At 50.2% G+C, this 16,009-nt stretch overlaps 2 protein-coding genes across 3 annotated transcripts in view; one reads left to right on the top strand and one right to left on the bottom strand.

Annotated features, from left to right (window-relative positions):
- Positions 1 to 8,132: 8,132 nt before the first annotated feature.
- Positions 8,133 to 16,009, bottom strand: part of SHH (sonic hedgehog signaling molecule) — a 9,717-nt gene continuing 1,840 nt past the window's right edge. Inside the window, exons 2-4 of one of the 2 annotated variants that reach the window (XM_041408703.1) lie at positions 12,335 to 12,596; positions 8,279 to 8,842; positions 8,136 to 8,248 (exon numbers count right to left, since the gene is read on the bottom strand). In XM_041408703.1, coding sequence (XP_041264637.1) covers positions 8,136 to 8,248; positions 8,279 to 8,842; positions 12,335 to 12,596 — 939 coding nt within the window. Of the gene's footprint in view, positions 8,843 to 12,334; positions 12,597 to 16,009 lie in introns of both variants that reach the window. The other variant, XM_041408702.1, reaches the window with a different exon arrangement.
- Positions 15,774 to 16,009, top strand: part of LOC121338101 — a 538-nt gene continuing 302 nt past the window's right edge. Inside the window, exon 1 of the mRNA XM_041408704.1 lies at positions 15,774 to 16,009. This exon is cut by the window's right edge and continues 302 nt beyond it. Within this exon, the coding sequence (XP_041264638.1) occupies positions 15,905 to 16,009 (105 nt within the window). The 5' untranslated portion in view covers positions 15,774 to 15,904.

The following is a 16,009-nucleotide window of genomic DNA, read 5'->3' as shown; positions in this document are numbered from 1 at the left end:
GGGTTTGGACTACACTGGGCTTACCCCAGCACAGAACAGAGAGAGGGCGAATGTCTGGGCCCAGAGCTTGGTCACTCTGCAGAGCTAAGGGAAATCTATACACACCCCACACAAGGACCACTGGATGAGACAGAGATGCTCCAATGTAGCCTGGGACTTAGGGGGAGCCTCTGCAGAAGGCTGACATGACATTTTAGGCAGAACTCAGAAGTCAGGTTAGGACACCTACATTCAGACATATTTGCAGCTGTCTCTGTGAGCTCTTGGTGTCTCAGCTCACTTTTTAGTCCACAGAGATCTTGCCCAGCCAGACTCTCCAGCCAGCAGGGATCTCCTCTCCATGGAGGTACATGGAGACACAATCAAAAGCCAAAATAATTTCTTACCCTTGATCTGGCTGAGGCCTTGTGGGGTCTCCTTGTGTGTATCTGTGTAATGCAGAGTTTAGCATCGTGCAAAAAACCATCTGTCCTCTTTTCCAAAGATATTTACAATGAACTTAAAAATCTGGCAGGAAGCACGCTTATTTTATATATAAGGATGCCTAATACTGGCAGCTGTGAGGCCTGTAAAAATTATATTTTTTTTACCATTGTATAAATTAAAAGGGCTTTCAAATAATCTGACTATTTGTCAGTAAAGGTTTTGGGTAGACCCTGCATTTCACTGTGTGCCCACAGAGGAGATCCCTCAGAGTGGCACATGGGCAGCAGGTGATATCTGATTCACTGTGTTTCTCACCATGTTGACCCCACAGACTGTGAAAAAGTATCCTCAGAGATGTTTTTCTGCCCATATTTGGTAAACCCAGGGGGACAACAAGCTACTTGCTCAAATGAGAAGAAACCCCATCAAAGGGACAAGGACCAAACCTGATTCACTCAAAGCCCAGCATTGTTCTGGCCACTTGTTTGCAATAAGGAATATTTTTTACTGTTTTCTCCTTCCTACAGCTATTTATAGTTTCAGTTCATAACCAGTGGTTAATATTTTCAAAGTAGTCAAGCATGTGGTCACCCACACAGAAGATGTGACTGATTCTGCTGTGCTGCCTAAGAGGTGCTGCCCATGATATTCAGGATCTTTCTGCAGGGATCAGTGGGGAGCTGTTGGCAGAGGGCAGGAAAGATGCCCTGCTGCCCTGGGAAGAAGATTTTGCTGAGTCTACTGCACTCTCTAAGGCTCTGGGTGAGTTTGCAAAGCTCTTACCTTCTGAAGATGTCCCACGTTGGATTTTCATGGATATATTTATTGTTTACTGAATTTAACCCACTCTTTTCAAAGCGTAGCTGAAAGTTCCTGAATTCATGGGTTAAAACTTATTGCCCTCTGGATCAAAGACTGGTATTTCGTGGCTCCTCCTGCACTGTTGTGCAGTGACAAAGTTCCTGGTGACTTAAGTGGGAGAGAGGCTGTGTCCTGGGAGACAAAACTTAATTGAGTGTAATACCACAGGGCATGTAAAGTAGGACAACACAGCCTGACCTCATTTTGCCCATACATAACCCTGCTGACATCAGTGGGAGCTGCACATATGCAGTCAGGAGGTGAAATGTGCCCACCCTTGGCTGCTCTAGGAAATTCTTACTCGCCTGATAAATTCTGTTATTTGATGGTGCAATATGAGAATGTTGGATGCACCAGGTAAAGCTGAGCAAACACAGCTCAGCTCCCTGCCTGTTTGAAGTTGTGGAAAAACTTCTTTTGACGCTGGTGGTTGTTGGATTGAGCCCACAGTACACAGTGATTCATAATCATTTTCCTCAATGAAAGCAACCAGGGCGGTTTGTTGTTATTTGTGGGATCACATATTCATTATTTGCAAATATTTGAATGGCAGTTGGACTTTCTGATGCCTGTGAACCCTGTAGGTTCCATTGGTGTTAGCACAAAATGGTTATTCACACAAATACTCTGCCAGAACAGACTTGTTTGATACTGTACATTTATTACACTCCTGTTTCCAGAAAAACTTTGCTGAGTAGAAAGGGCATCATTTGGCAAAGCCAACAAAGCTTACACCCAACCAGTGACTATTCCAAGAGAATTGTTCATGAGCAATCCTGAGACTAATATTTATTTGCATTCATTACTGTCTAATAATTAAAACCAGTTTTTACTGCTGTAGAAAGCAGGATGGGGCTGACTTACAAGGAAGAGGTGAGCTGGGTGAGTGAAGTTTCAGCTCTCTGCTCAGGGCAGGCTGCAGGAGCAGCAGCAGAGCTTTGCAGAGCTTTGAATGTCCCAGATTCTGTGATTTCTTAAAAACTAATCTTGCTTTAACTCTTTGGTGTCCTTCCTCACAGAATAAATGCAAGGAAGCTATAAAGGAAGATTCTTGATAGATGGGATGCAAGGCTGCTGTATTCAGGAAAACTGTTAGCTTATTTAACAAGGATGGAGCCCCTCCATCCTTGCAGATGTGTGGGACCTGACAGAGGTTGGCTCCAGCAGATTGCTCTAAGTGGACCCAGTATGGGCTGAGATAAGACCTGTACCACCAAAGGCTGCTTACAGCCTAAACTGCTCAAAAAAAAAAAAAAAAAAAAAAAGCAAGCCCATGAAATGCTTTAATGCTCCAAACTAGCCAAAGCCTGATCCATATCCTGCTTGTAAATAAGTTTTAAATAAGTTTCCTCCACCCAGTGAAAGCCTACGACAGGTCTGTGACACAGTGTCTGTCTGTCATGAGACCAAAAAGAAGTTGCTGTAATTGCACACAGATGTGTCATCCACTCCCTTGCAGACAACGCCATCAAAAGTCTCAAAACTTGGAATGATACAGCATTCCCAAGTGTGGCTTCCCTGTGAGCACATCCCCTTTCCAAGGGAGGTATCCTGATGTCCCAGAGGTCTGGTCCAGGCAAGCTTTTCCCCAGAGATGGGCTGAGGAAGAAGCAATCCCTGTGCCATTCCCAGAGTCCAGCGAGCTGGGCAGAGCTGCTTGAAGCACACGGTGTTCTCAGGGCATCCCTGCTCCCCTGTCCATGTCCAACCCCTCCTGCCCTTGGGCAGCAGCCAGATGTGAGCTTGGTGGTCAAGGAACCCTCCATAGTCACCCCACACAGAGCATCCCTTGTCACCTCTCCTCCTCAGTAATACAAACGGACATTTGTTCACACCAAACTAAGCAAATCTAATATTTATTTCACATTTAGGTCACAGGACATCAAAACAAATATTTTTACCCCAAACAGATATCCCGACCTTGTGGTTTCATTCCTGATTTGCAGTAATATTTGTCCGAAGAGATGTCTTGCTTTCACTTAAAAATGAAAGGAAAAGAAGTTATATAGGGTCCTGCACTCAGCTTTAAGGTGCACAATTGCTTGTGCACCCAAATCACCTCTGGATGCCACTCTTGATTTCACTGGAACCAGGACAAATCATTAAACTCATATTTCCTGCATTTCTTCACTCCTTTTCATCCCTGAAAACCAAAATTATTTAAATACGTAAGTCTAAACACCCAAATGCAAAGCATTAAAAATTATATTTAACAATCTTGGCCCAAACAGTGGCTGTGGGGCCCCTATCAAATCTGAGACAATCCCATTGCTTGTAAAGATGCTTTTTTTAAAATATTACTTTTTTCCCTTTCAGCCTGCATAGGCCAAGGATCACATTAAGACTGCTTCCTTGGATGCTCTGAAGGGCTCTGTACATGGAAAACTGACCTTTTTTCAGTTAAGTTTGAACTAGTTTTAAGGCAGAAACTGCTGAAGAGAGAATTTCAAAAGCTTAAGAAATCTAGTGGTCCCTTATGGCTTGCAGTAATGAGTAAGATAAAATGCTCTTTCTGGTTTCCTTCCCCCTGTAATTGAAATAGATGCTGTACTGGGGCTGCAAAACTGCTGCCCAATTATCGCCCAGCCAGGCTGATTTACATCTCCTGCTCAGCCTCAGCATGGTGTGAAATGCTCAGGAGGGCCAGTGTAAACATATTTATATCCGGGTGGGATGTGCTGAGCTCCTAATATCAGGATAATAATATTATATATGTAGACATATATGTGCATGTATGTCTCAAAATCCACCTAGGCAAATTTTCCCATGTGAGGGCACAAGGAGCTGCTGGCTGAGGCACAGCACAGCTACCTGGCTGGGAAACACCTGGGTCACCCCAGTGCTTGGCTTGGATTTTATTTGCACTGTGGATGTAATCCTCTTTTACTGGCACATCCCAGCTTCCCTTTGGAGGTTTTTCCTGGTGTCTGAGCACCAGGGCACTGCTGGAACTGTTGGTCAAGTAAACACAGACTAGTCCCAGTCTCATTAGGGTCATTTCTCACATTGGCTTGGCTGGGAGACCTGGAGAAGACAGGCAGCAGCTGGTGGGCTGCCCTTCAGGGCACCTCTGCCACACCACAGAACCCTTCCAAATGAGTTGGCTTTGCAGAGCCACGCAATATTTCACAGGTAAATGGCAGACTGTCTACGTGGCTGTAGGCGGGAGGAGAAGGAGGTTGTGGCCACCACATGAAGCCACACCGGCACAATTCCTGGTGTGTTTGAAGAGTCCAATACCAAATCCCTCAGGATCTCCACTCTGAGTTTCAATGTCATCAGGGTAAAATCCTCAGAGGTGTGCGATAGGAATGCTGTCACATATCAGACAGGAAGTCTCTGTAATTTCTTTAATTATTCAGACAACAGAGCACAAGGATAATAGCTTCAAGTACATTCTTATACATTATTTTGACAGTAATAGATATGTATTTAGTCATAAACTATTCTGTAGCCACCACTATGTGTACATTTTATACAAACTATTGCCATACTCGGACCCTGAAAACGGACAGTGACATCTCCTAGACTTTTAGCACAAGGTTATGACAGTACATCCTTCATATGAGAGCTGTGGCTATGGGTTGGATTGGCCCATCTAAGGAAGCACTTCTAACACACCACGGAGGGGTGATCCTGATGAGAGGCACCAGAGGGAGAAGTGGTATTCAGACACGGTGAGAAGACATAAAGCTGCTTGGAATAAGTGTGACGGAGAACACGGCACAGCATTTCTCTGCTCAGCGAAACAGGCTGATCCAGGTGTAAGAGCATCAAAACTTCTCTCACACCACAAAGATCTGAGCTCATCTCGGCCTTTGGGTGAAGATTAAATGAAGCATTGTCTGGTGTGGTCCCATCCAGGCATGTGCCCTGCCCTGACACAAGTGAGGGCTCTGGTCTGATGGCTCTTTAACATCTCAGTTGCAATTTAGATTGAAGCCCTCCAGCCAGTGGCTTTAAGTTTGATCATTGACATCCCTAAACACCTCCACCACCTGACCTCTGGAGAAGGCACCTTCCAACATGGTCATTTCTTTGAGTGTAGAGGCCTGAAAAAATGGCAACCACCTCTCAGAGACAGGGTAAGAAAGCTCAGACACCCAGATGCTGCCAAACTAAGGCCAGACTCTTACAGCAGAGACTCATTTGTTTCACGATCACATTCTCACATGCCCCAAATCGTCTGGGTTAGCAGCCCTCAGCACACCCCAAAGACAGGGAGGTGGCAGAGTCCAAGCTGGGGTGGGTAGCAGGTCCTCAGCACCCACCAGGCAGTCCACAGTCCCCTGTGATGCCTCTCGTTGGGTAGGCATGAGGGTGGCTTTGTTCCACTCCTGGTGCTGCAGCACACTGTGGTCACTCCAAAGTCTCATGACCCTGGCCATGTCCAAGCTTTGGAGGTTGGAAGTGGGGTTAGACTAGTGGCTGACAAGAAGGAGAAACCACATCCATGTGTTGGGGCTTCACACAGCAGTGCTCGTGCATGGAACTTGGCCACCAGCTCTTGACAGTGCTCCAGAATCTCCTGGGATTTCAGCGTGGAAGAGCACGGTCGACACTCTCTGGAGATGGCCCCAGGCAGGGACGTTCTGGGAGGCTGTGGAGCTGCCATCCATCCCAGCAGAGAACATGGCTGTGTCTCTGGAGCAAAAGGCCTGGTGGGTGAACACCCTAGAGTGGCGAGTAATGGAAACCAAAGAAAAGGTGAGAAGACATTCAAGGCAAGCTCCCTTCCGGCACGGTCCCGTCGCAGACGCGCACACACATGCACACACAATGTTTTGCAAAATTTTTAAGGGGATCCTGGAAACCCTCCATGGAGGAGCACGCCGGGCAGCAGAACCTCACTGATCAGCACCTGTCAAGGATGATCCCCTTGGCGTGGGTTGGGGCTGGGACCAGGCAGGGGACGCACCGCTGGCCCCACCACTCAGCTCCTAAAACTCATCTCCAGCACATTCACCCATGGGTGGCTGGGGACGGAGTCCTGCGTTACAGCTGGGGAATGTCTCTCAGGATAAATGAACAAATCTTTATCCTTTCGTTTTTCAAAGGGTGTTTTGCTCTGTTCTCAGTGGCCCCAAGCTCTGTGCTGTTACTCAAAGCAGCCAGTGAAATCTGGTGGCCGTCTCCTTCTTCCAGCATCAGCCATATGAATCCCTCTACCTCACCAAAGTCAATGTCTCTCCCTCAGATTTCCATCTTCTGGGCACCCAAATTAAAGCCCACTGAAATCCTGGGGTTGCCACAAGGTGAAGGCAGCTGCCTGCCTTCACATTAATGCGCTTCAAAGGGAAAACTTGATTTAGCATCCTCAGAAATCAATTTTAAGAGCCATCTAGAGTCTCCATTCCAGACTGGGAAGCGGACATGGAGTCAGGGCTGGAGCTGGAAGAGAGGAGCATTGCCTGAGCAGGGATGGGGAGCCAGGGCTCTGGCAAAGGGAAACCCGTCTGCCGGTCATTCGTGCAAATAAGTGAGGTTCTACTGTCAGTACAAGAGATTCCAGGTTATGCACAGATGTGATGGATTCGTTTCCTTAATTAAAGTACCAGAATTAAATGTTATAAGTAACACATCTAAATAAAATAATGGGCACTCATTTAGGCATCATGTTTCCTAAACCAACAAGCAAAAAGGAAAAAAAAAATGGGATGCACCAGGAACTCTTAGTTATTATATACTAACCAAACTGTGCATGGCACATTTTATTTCTATAAAACTATTAAAACTATTACAAAATATTCAAAAATACATTTTAGTAAATTTACAGCAGTTATTTCTCAATTTATTAATGCAAAACATCCTTTTCCCCCCTCTGTACAAACTACCATCTCCATCGTCACAGAATTGCCGCCATGTGCGCTTTTTAAAAAATATTATTTTCTAATAAACTTTTTCTGAAGTTAAAAATAACAAAGTTTCTTACGGTTTTTGCAAATAAAAAGTTTGTGTAACAGTCTTGACTTCCATGAACTTCCATGAACGTGGCCAAATGATGTTTTTACAAAGCAAAACATGGAAAACAATACAGGAAATGATGTTACATTTGAAACTATTTAAATTAAAATAATATATTCTCATATTTTACACTATTTCAAAAAACGAAATGTGATTCAGTTAAGTATTGATCTCTCAAAAAAATCTAATTTACAATTCTGTGTATAAAAATATAATTTACGGACCCCCATGAAGATTGTCTTTTTTGTGTGTGTTTGTTTGTTTGCTTGCTTGTTTTTTAGACTTGCTGAAATGAAGGAGCAATGTAATGGAGAGATGGGAAAGTACAGAATTTTGCTTTCTGAAAGTCAGGACACACGTGACATGTAGAAAAATAGACTCTGAGCAGTTTTGCTTGGCCTCACAAAATAATTTTTTCCCCTGTGAGTACAGTTCACATCACAATAAATTATCAAAGAAACTATTTAAGGCTCTTGAAGGTCCGGTTCATATCATTTAAAACATCTATTCAAAATACCAAAGAAATAAATATCCAGGAGAGGAGGAAAAAAAAAAAACAACCAACAAACAAAACAAAAGAACAAATAAAAATATATATATATTTATAAACTAAACAGAACAGAACTTCCAGGGGTCTTTGTTTCCCTTTAAGTCTACTTTGGACTGTCCTACTTAATTATTATTATTTTATTATTATTATTTTTAAGTCTTAATCCGTGCTCTCTTTTAAAAATATGTATTTTTTTCTTTTTTTTTTTCTTTTCGTTTTTTCTTTTCTTTTTTTTTCTATTTTTTTTTTCTCCTTTCTCTCTCTCTCTCTCTCCCTCCGTGTCTCTGTCTCTCCGTTGGAGCCTGGCGGGCGGCCGGGATGGCGCGGGGTGCCCTCAGCTGGATGACACCATCATGCCCAGCGGGTGCAGAGAGTCACTATCCAGCACCCAGCTGCCGATGCGGTAGAGGAGCCGAGAGTACCAGTGGATGCCGGGGGCCGTGGGGTCTCCCATCGGGGACCCCACCCCGGAGGGACAGAGGGCGGCCAGCACGGCCTGGAGCAGGCGGAAGGGAGCGAAGGCCCAGTGCGCCCAGCTGTGCTCCTCGATGACGGCGTAGCACGAGGCCAGCACGCGGTCGATGAGGATGGTGCCCTGCGCGGTGAGCGGCGCGTAGGCGCCCGACGCCTCCTCCCGCAGCGACACGCGGTGCACGGCCGCCGGCAGCAGCTGCTGCCCGCCCTCGCCCAGCACGAAGATGCGCTGGCCCGGCCGCACGCGGCTGGCGAACAGCGCCCGGCTGCTGGCGGTGCCCGCCTGGGACTGGTTCTGCTGGGGGGCCACGAAGAGAAGGTGGGCGGCCGTCAGCAGCAGCCGGGCCCGGGGCTGCCGAGTCTCGATGACGTAGAAGAGCTTGTGGGAGCCGTCCTCGCGGTCGAGGAAGGTGAGGAAGTCGCTGTAGAGCAGACGGCCTTCCGTGTCGGCCACCAGCACCCTGTCTCCAGGCCTCAGGTCCTTCACCAGCTTGGTCCCACCTTTCTCCAGGTGCACCGTGGCCGAGCCAGGGAAGCAACCCCCAGATTTGGCCGCCACTGAGTTTTCTGTGCAAGGAGAGAGGCACAGCAGGGTTAGAGTAGGCACATGCTGGGCTGGGGCATTGGGGGCATGCAGGAACTTATCACTTCCCCAGCCACCCCAACCACCAAGAAAGCCCAGGAGACAGCCAGACTCCCCTCTGAAATACCTCCACCCTCATCTGTGAGCATACTTCATTTACAATCAGTGGGTCAAGTGAGAACCCCCTTTCTGCCAGATTTAAACCAGTGCAAAATCTCCTCTGGGTTAGGAGTTACAACAGTAATTATTCTCATAAAGGAAATGAGCCAAAATATTTCCACTGAGAAAACTGTTCCAGAACAAAATCTCTTCTGGAAGAACTTCCCATTTGGCTACTGTTTACCCTGCACTGACACCTGATGCCAGATAACTTGCAGGCTTTCAAAGCTGAGTGGTTTTGCTGGCATAAAGTTTCTTCTCTAAGCAAGTGCCTGTGCTCTTGATGCTCAAGGTCCCCACTCAGCTCTTACTCAAGCAGCACATCTAGGGCAGCAAACAGCAGAGGACAGGAGGAGACTTTGCCCCGAGGTGCACAGAAATTTTGCCACTGCAAAGCAACAGGCCAGATTTCCCAAATCCCCCTGCATCGTGCTGCACAAGCCCCCATGCTGCCTCCAGGCTTGCTGCTCAGCATGGTGGCTACCCACACTCACAGCACCCTTGCCTGGCATCCCCAGCACTCTGCTTCAATCCTCTTTCAAAAAAGGAAAATCCCTCCCTTCCCCCAGAAGAAGCATGCTCTTCCCCATCTCAGAGAGTGTGGTCCCAGAGCAGCCCAACACCTGTGCCAGGCCAAGCAAATGGATCTTCCACCTCCTCCAGCTCTTGGGAGTTACTCAGAGCTCAGAGCAGCTTTTGCTGCTTTCCTGTGCTACTGAGAGGAACAATCTCAGGCTTAAAGAAAGCAAAAGCAGCAATGAAACCCTGTCTCTCTTGCAAATCACTTTTTGGAAGCTCAGCCAGCTGTGGGGTGGTGGGAAAAAACAGTCTGCTGTGTCCAGGCTGATCTCTGTCTTAACAGAGGGACTTGCAGTGTTCCTAACCACTCTGGTTTTTTAAATATTGGGTAATACCCCATAGGATGTCATGGTAGCAAGTGCTGAGATTCCCCATCCCTCCCTCACCTTTCCCTGCTTTCTCCCAGTTACTCTCTATACCAGTTAAGAGACCTGGTGATTTAGCTCCTAAAGACGGACAGATTTTACATTTTGCCTCTGTGGCCGCTACTGAAATTCCTATGATTGAAACAAATCCTTTGAGTGTCTCCTAATGACTTTCTCAGGAAGGACAGGAAGGGTGAAAATTAGACCGTTATTGATTTGCTAATGACTTTATCGCTTCTCCTTCAGAAATGAAGCAGCAAGATCTCCAAGGCCTCCCTCTTCAGGGAGGACATGGCAACAAACAAGCTATGTGCTTTATGTGGAGGCCTCTGCTAGTAAACTACACCTTCCTACAAGCTGGCAGTAAAGGCCTGGCTAGAGCTTTGTTTGCATATTCAGGGACTTGATGAATAGATGTAGTAGTGTAGCAGCTCTACAAACATGCCAGTGAATTGGCAGAGGTGTGAAAATCTGCTTCTTTGAGCAGTGCTTGTTTGGGTTCTCTAATTAAAATCCAATAAAGGATCAGCATTGTCATTCTGATTCATGTAATAAATGCAGACACTCTTGGAAGAGAGGACACTTCCATTTTTTTCCCAGCTTCTTCCCCCCCTTTTCTCCCCCTCCCTATTTGTTCAGGTGCAGAAACCCTATGTGCCAATTCACACACATACTCTCCAAAAACCCAGGACCTTCCAAGCACTATTTGCACAGCAGAGCCACTTTTCCAAGGCACTCAAGATCTGTATTTGAATTTTAAATGTAGAAGCTTGCTCTAAATACTTGCCGTAGCGCATTATCAATGTCCCTTTTACCACCCCTGCCTCTCCCTCCTCTGTTCTGGTGACAATAATTCAGGCCTTGGGGGAACTCTTCTTTGCATTCCAGTCTCCTGGATCATACTTTTTGCAAACAGAGATCTAGATAAAGAATCTTCCTGCTGGCATTATAGGATTTAATCTTCTCATGAGATGCTCTGTCATGAAATGAGGTTTGGACAGTTTAAGATCAGGCTGAGAGAGTGGAATTCAAGCCTGCTCCCTTCAGCCTGCCTCGTACAGTCACACGACCCTGCCTGACACCCTCCAAATATTGCCCCCAAGTCCTTGTGTGCCGAATCTCAATGAGCAGCTTGGGGTGGCTCCTCTCCTGTGAAACACCCCTGGGGTGGATTAGGAGGTGCTCCTGGGCTAAGGTCACCGTGCGCCACAATCGGACACCTTGCGCTACAAAGCCCATCTTGGCTATTGAAAGGGGTGTTTCAGATCTCCACGCAGCTGACAGCTTTGCAGGGCCTCTTTTCGGCTAGAAATGTCCCAGGAGCTGAACAAAAGCAGTAGCAGACTCTCAGGACAAAGCCCACATGGGCCAGGAGAGGTGCTTAGCCCCTGGGGAGCTCCGGGCTGGAGTGGGGGACGTGAACCCCTCCTGCAGGTGGGCACGGCAGGGCCGGGCTGTTTCCCTGCCGTGGGGCTGCTGGGTTCGAAGCAAACTGCTATATTTAAAGAAATCCCATTATTTTCTTTTGCAGCCAAGTGTCTCCTGACACATCCTGCAGGTTGCTGGGCTAGAGTATGCTCTTAAAAAGAGCTTTCGATGTCATACAGCTGGATGGAGGGAGGCGGTGGAGCTGGGGGCTGTCACTCGCTGACAGATTTGCTCCACCAAAAAACGTGTCAAGTGTCAAGAAAAGAAACTCTGCAAGTCGGGGATTTCTTGCGAGCTGTTCCCTGGTTGAGACAGCGTGTGGCGTTGTAAGCACAGGGGAGGGGAGGAAAAAAATTATGTGTGTGTGTATCCCTATCTGGGAATTTCCTAGCGGCTACCGCTGAAGGAGGCTGGGGACCACGTTACTTATTTATTTTCCTGGCCGGCTCCCACTCGGAGATTAGCGCTCGCGAGTAAGGCGTGCAGCCAGCGGGGCGGCTGGAGACGGCCACGAGTGTTTGTGTTGAACATGCTCCTTGGATGGGGAAAGCATCAGACCCCACGGGGGGAGGAGAAGGGTGTGTGGCTGCGACGCAGCTCTCGTGGGAAGGCTGGCCAAGAATATCACACCCAAATAAAAGTGCTGTGAAAAACTGCTGCAGCTGCCTGGGCTTTGTTTTTTCCTTCCCCCTCACTCTTCCCTTTCCCCCACCTCTGCTCCGACGGGGTCGCTAAGAGGCGGGGGGAAGGCCGGCTGCGCCCTGGGGCTCTGCTCCCATCCCCGCGGGAGCCCCGGCGGGGCAGGCCGGGCGATGGGGACCCTGCAGGGACGAGAGGAGGGAGCCCGGCGGCAGAGACGGGTCACGGAAGGCTCTAGGGCGATGAGTCGCGGCCCGGGGGTGTCTCCCCACCTCGACACGTCCCTGGGCAGGCTGCCCGCCTTACCTGCTTTGACGGAGCAGTGGATGTGTGCCTTGGACTCGTAGTAGACCCAGTCGAAGCCAGCCTCGACGGCCAGGCGGGCCAGCATGCCGTACTTGCTGCGGTCCCGGTCCGAGGTGGTGATGTCCACGGCGCGGCCCTCGTAGTGCAGGGACTCCTCGGAGTGGTGGCCGTCCTCGTCCCAGCCCTCGGTTACCCGCAGCTTTACCCCGGGCCACTGGTTCATCACCGAGATCGCCAGAGCGTTCAGCTTGTCCTTGCAGCGCTGCGGGGATAGAGGCGGATAGGAAAGGGTCATTGTGGGGGTGCTGCAGCCCGGGGAACCCCCCCCCCCCCTTCGTTATCGATCCCCTCTTGGGCCGCATCCTGCTTCCCTCTCCCGCCAAAGAGGCGGCATTCCTGCCCTCTCCGCCAAGCCCGCCCCAGGATGGGCTCAGCCAGAGCTGAGCATCTTCTCCCCCGCAGCCAGAGAGGGACGGGGAGGTAGCTGAGGAGGAGGAGAGTGAAACCTGGGGACACGGTATGAACAGAGGATCAAAAACCACGAAGACCCACAGGGACGGACCATTTCCCTGTCCTGGCACCTGCTGCGGGGAAAAGGGAACCCCCCTCTGCCGGCGCTGGGGTGTGAGCGTGGCGATTCAAAGCCACCTGCACGGAGCAAATTCCTGCCGCTAAGTGCCCTGTCCCTTCCCGAGAGCAAAGTTTCTGCCCAGAACAAACACTCGCCATATATCTCAGAGTCACGGATTCCCCCCCGGAATGTCTCTGCGGGCCTTTTCAGCTTAATTCTGTGTTGAAAAGGGTATCAATACATGTTAACAGCCTTTATGTGCTGGAGGGAGGGGTGGTTTTTTTCTTCTCTCCCTTCGCCCATCACTCATTAGAGCCCTCAAAGCTGCATGGGCTGAGAGCATTCACTCTGCTTCAAACATACATCGGCGCTCGCCTACAAAGCCGAGCAAATCCATACAATAATATAGCTCTTAGTGGGAAGATGAAAAGCAAGGGAGGGCCAAGGAGGGAAGTTAAGCAGAGCAGGGATGCTATGCAAGCTAGGAGCCCCTTTGTGTGAAGTGAAACCCTTCCAACTCCTTGGAGAAAGTACTGCAGGGTTTTTCATTGACCCTCCAGAGCCACCAGCCTTCCCTGCGCTGAACTGGGCCCAGCAGCACCGGAAGCACGTAGGCATCAAGTAATAAGGGGCACAGGACAGGGGAAAGTGAGGAAAAGAGGTGAGCTGAAACCATGAAAGTTTTGGGGAGAATCCCATCTTAGCCAGCCAGGGAATAGACACAGTGGCGACAGGGGAAAAGGACTGGCAAGAAATCAGCGCCGAAAGCATTGAAAAGCACTTGACTAAAGGTACAGAGTTAGAAACACACACGTTGCCAGGTTTCTTCCTCCTTTTTGAGAGGAAGACAACTAGTGCATATACCCGACGTTGCTCTCTTGATGCAAATACCGATGTGGCTGGAAGCCACGGCGGGATGCAGTAACCTGCTCTTCCCACACTTTTGCTGGCCTGACCGGTATGCTCGGCCTTCTGCAGGACCATTCTCCCCAGTGTGCTCACAGCACAGCCAATAACAGAGCACAAAATCCCCCTTTCACAGCTCCCGGGAAGGCAAAGCCCCTCCATTACTCCGACGACGCTACTTTTAGGGACGTGACAAGGTTGCTTAGCAAGGAAGTTCCCAAGTGTTTACCAACAGCCATAAAAGTGATTCCAGCAACACAGATTGATATAAAGAGATATAAAAGTCCCCGAGAGATATAAAACACAGTCATGAGCTCACTTTGGACTCTCTGGCCTACCGTTTTATGGAGAGAGATGGATGTTTGGGTTTCGGCACCGTTCCCGGCAGCAAAGTGCAGTAGTACAAGGAAGTTGAGCTTGATTTATTTTATTTTTCCCTCTCTCCCTCTCACACCTGAGTGGATAGATACGCTCCATCACTGATTTACAGGGGAAAGGGGGAGAAGGATCAAACGTCTCAGCTGCTGATAAGGCGACAGCACTGCGCGACACGGCGATGTTTTGCCCCGCACGAGAGGAGCGGGCGCGGGTAGGGACGCGGGCAGCGCCGAGGGGCTCTGGCCGCTCCGGCCCTGCCAGTACCATTTCCCGGCTCCAGGCGAAATAAAGAAGAAGAAACGGCCTCCTAAAGGACTTTTCTCCCTTTTATACTGCCTGAGCTGGATTGTCAGAGTCAAAAGCCGTGAAGCCCAGACTATTTATTAATTCATCGGGTCGTGTGCCACAAATCAAGCCCAATTCTGTTCAGCCACCGTGAAGCTCAGCAGGGCTGCCTCCACTAACGCTTTGTGTGGAGGCAAAGTTGTTCAACAAGCCCTCTCCTGCCAGCTCCTAATCTCTTCACAAATGAATTGCTTGAAGGAAACACTTAACAGGTACCTGTCAGTGTAAACAACCTGGTGGGCTTCCTAAATGCCAAGTTGATCTCTAAATTCCTCACATCACGCGCTGGTTGTGTGCCTGCATTACACGAGATTGCTATTTTATTTCATACAAATTCCAGCTTTATCATACTGACCTGGCCTCCTTATCTCTCTCCCCAATCCAGCCAATGGCCGGGGTGGGGGGGGGAGGAAGGGGAGGAAGGGGGGAGCCCTCAGCAAACTGCTGGTGTCACCTGCAAAGTTGAGAACCTGACTTTCCTACCTCTGTTTGCGTTCCCCCCCCCGCCACCACCACTTCTTCTGGAGTTAATATTAACTAGCGACTAATGCATTCGGCAACCACTCTGCAAGTTTAACGATTCTGTCCATGAAAGATCTCTCCATGGTTGAAGGGCTCCCGAAGCCGGCGTTTAAAGGCTGAGATTTAACGAGAGGGTGCTGGCCGAGCGAGAGAGGGAAGGAGAGGAAAGCAAGGCAGGGAGGCCAGCGGCAGGACCGCACCCCGGGTCGCCGAGGACCCGGCCGTGCCCGGGCAACGGGAAGCGAGGGCAAGCAGTCCTCTCGCTGCCCCGCTCCGTTTCCCCGCTCCCTGCCTGGCCCAGGGGTGCCGGAGCCCCGCTCGCTCCCCGACCTCGCTCCCCTCTTTGCCGCCGGGTACCCGGCCCTGCGGCCTCCCCGGCCCCGCCGCTCTCAGCCCACCTCCCCCTTTGTGTCTAAGGCACGGGAACAAGCACTGAAGGAGAGGGGGGGGAAAAAGTATTTGTTTTCGTTTCGTTCGTCTGAGGGAAGTTGACAGAAGGTCAGGAGTTCAGACGCTGCCAGCTAATGCAGCGGGAGCGGCCAGCCGCGTAGCCGGCGCGGCGTGCCCCGGGAGAGCCGCGGGGCCGGGGTCAGCCCGCAGTCCGCCCCCGGCCCGCAGCTCACCGCTCCCGACCGTGCCCCGGCTCCCCCCGTGCCCGCCGCCCCGCTCCGCTCCGCTCCGCCGCGCACACGCACCGGCGCAGCCGCGCAGGGAGGGATGCGCCGAGCCCCGGCGGGAGCCCGTCTCCCGCGGAGCCGCCGCCGCCGCCGCTGCCGCCGGGCTGCGGAGGGAAGGGTGAAACCCGAGCCGCCGCGATCGATACGCGAGGGGAGTAAGTGGAGCTGAAAATGCGAGAGATGCGGCTCCGGAGGCAGCGGGGGCGGAGGACAGCGGGTGCGCGGAGGGGCGCGGGCCGCGCCCGAGCGGGGACCGGCACCCGCTCCGCTCCGCTC

The sequence above is a fragment of the Onychostruthus taczanowskii genome, unplaced genomic scaffold, assembly GCF_017590055.1.
Source record: "Onychostruthus taczanowskii isolate IOZ18803 unplaced genomic scaffold, ASM1759005v1 scaffold3, whole genome shotgun sequence".
Classification (NCBI taxonomy): domain Eukaryota; kingdom Metazoa; phylum Chordata; class Aves; order Passeriformes; family Passeridae; genus Onychostruthus; species Onychostruthus taczanowskii.
This window is presented reverse-complemented; position numbering and strand designations above follow the sequence as displayed.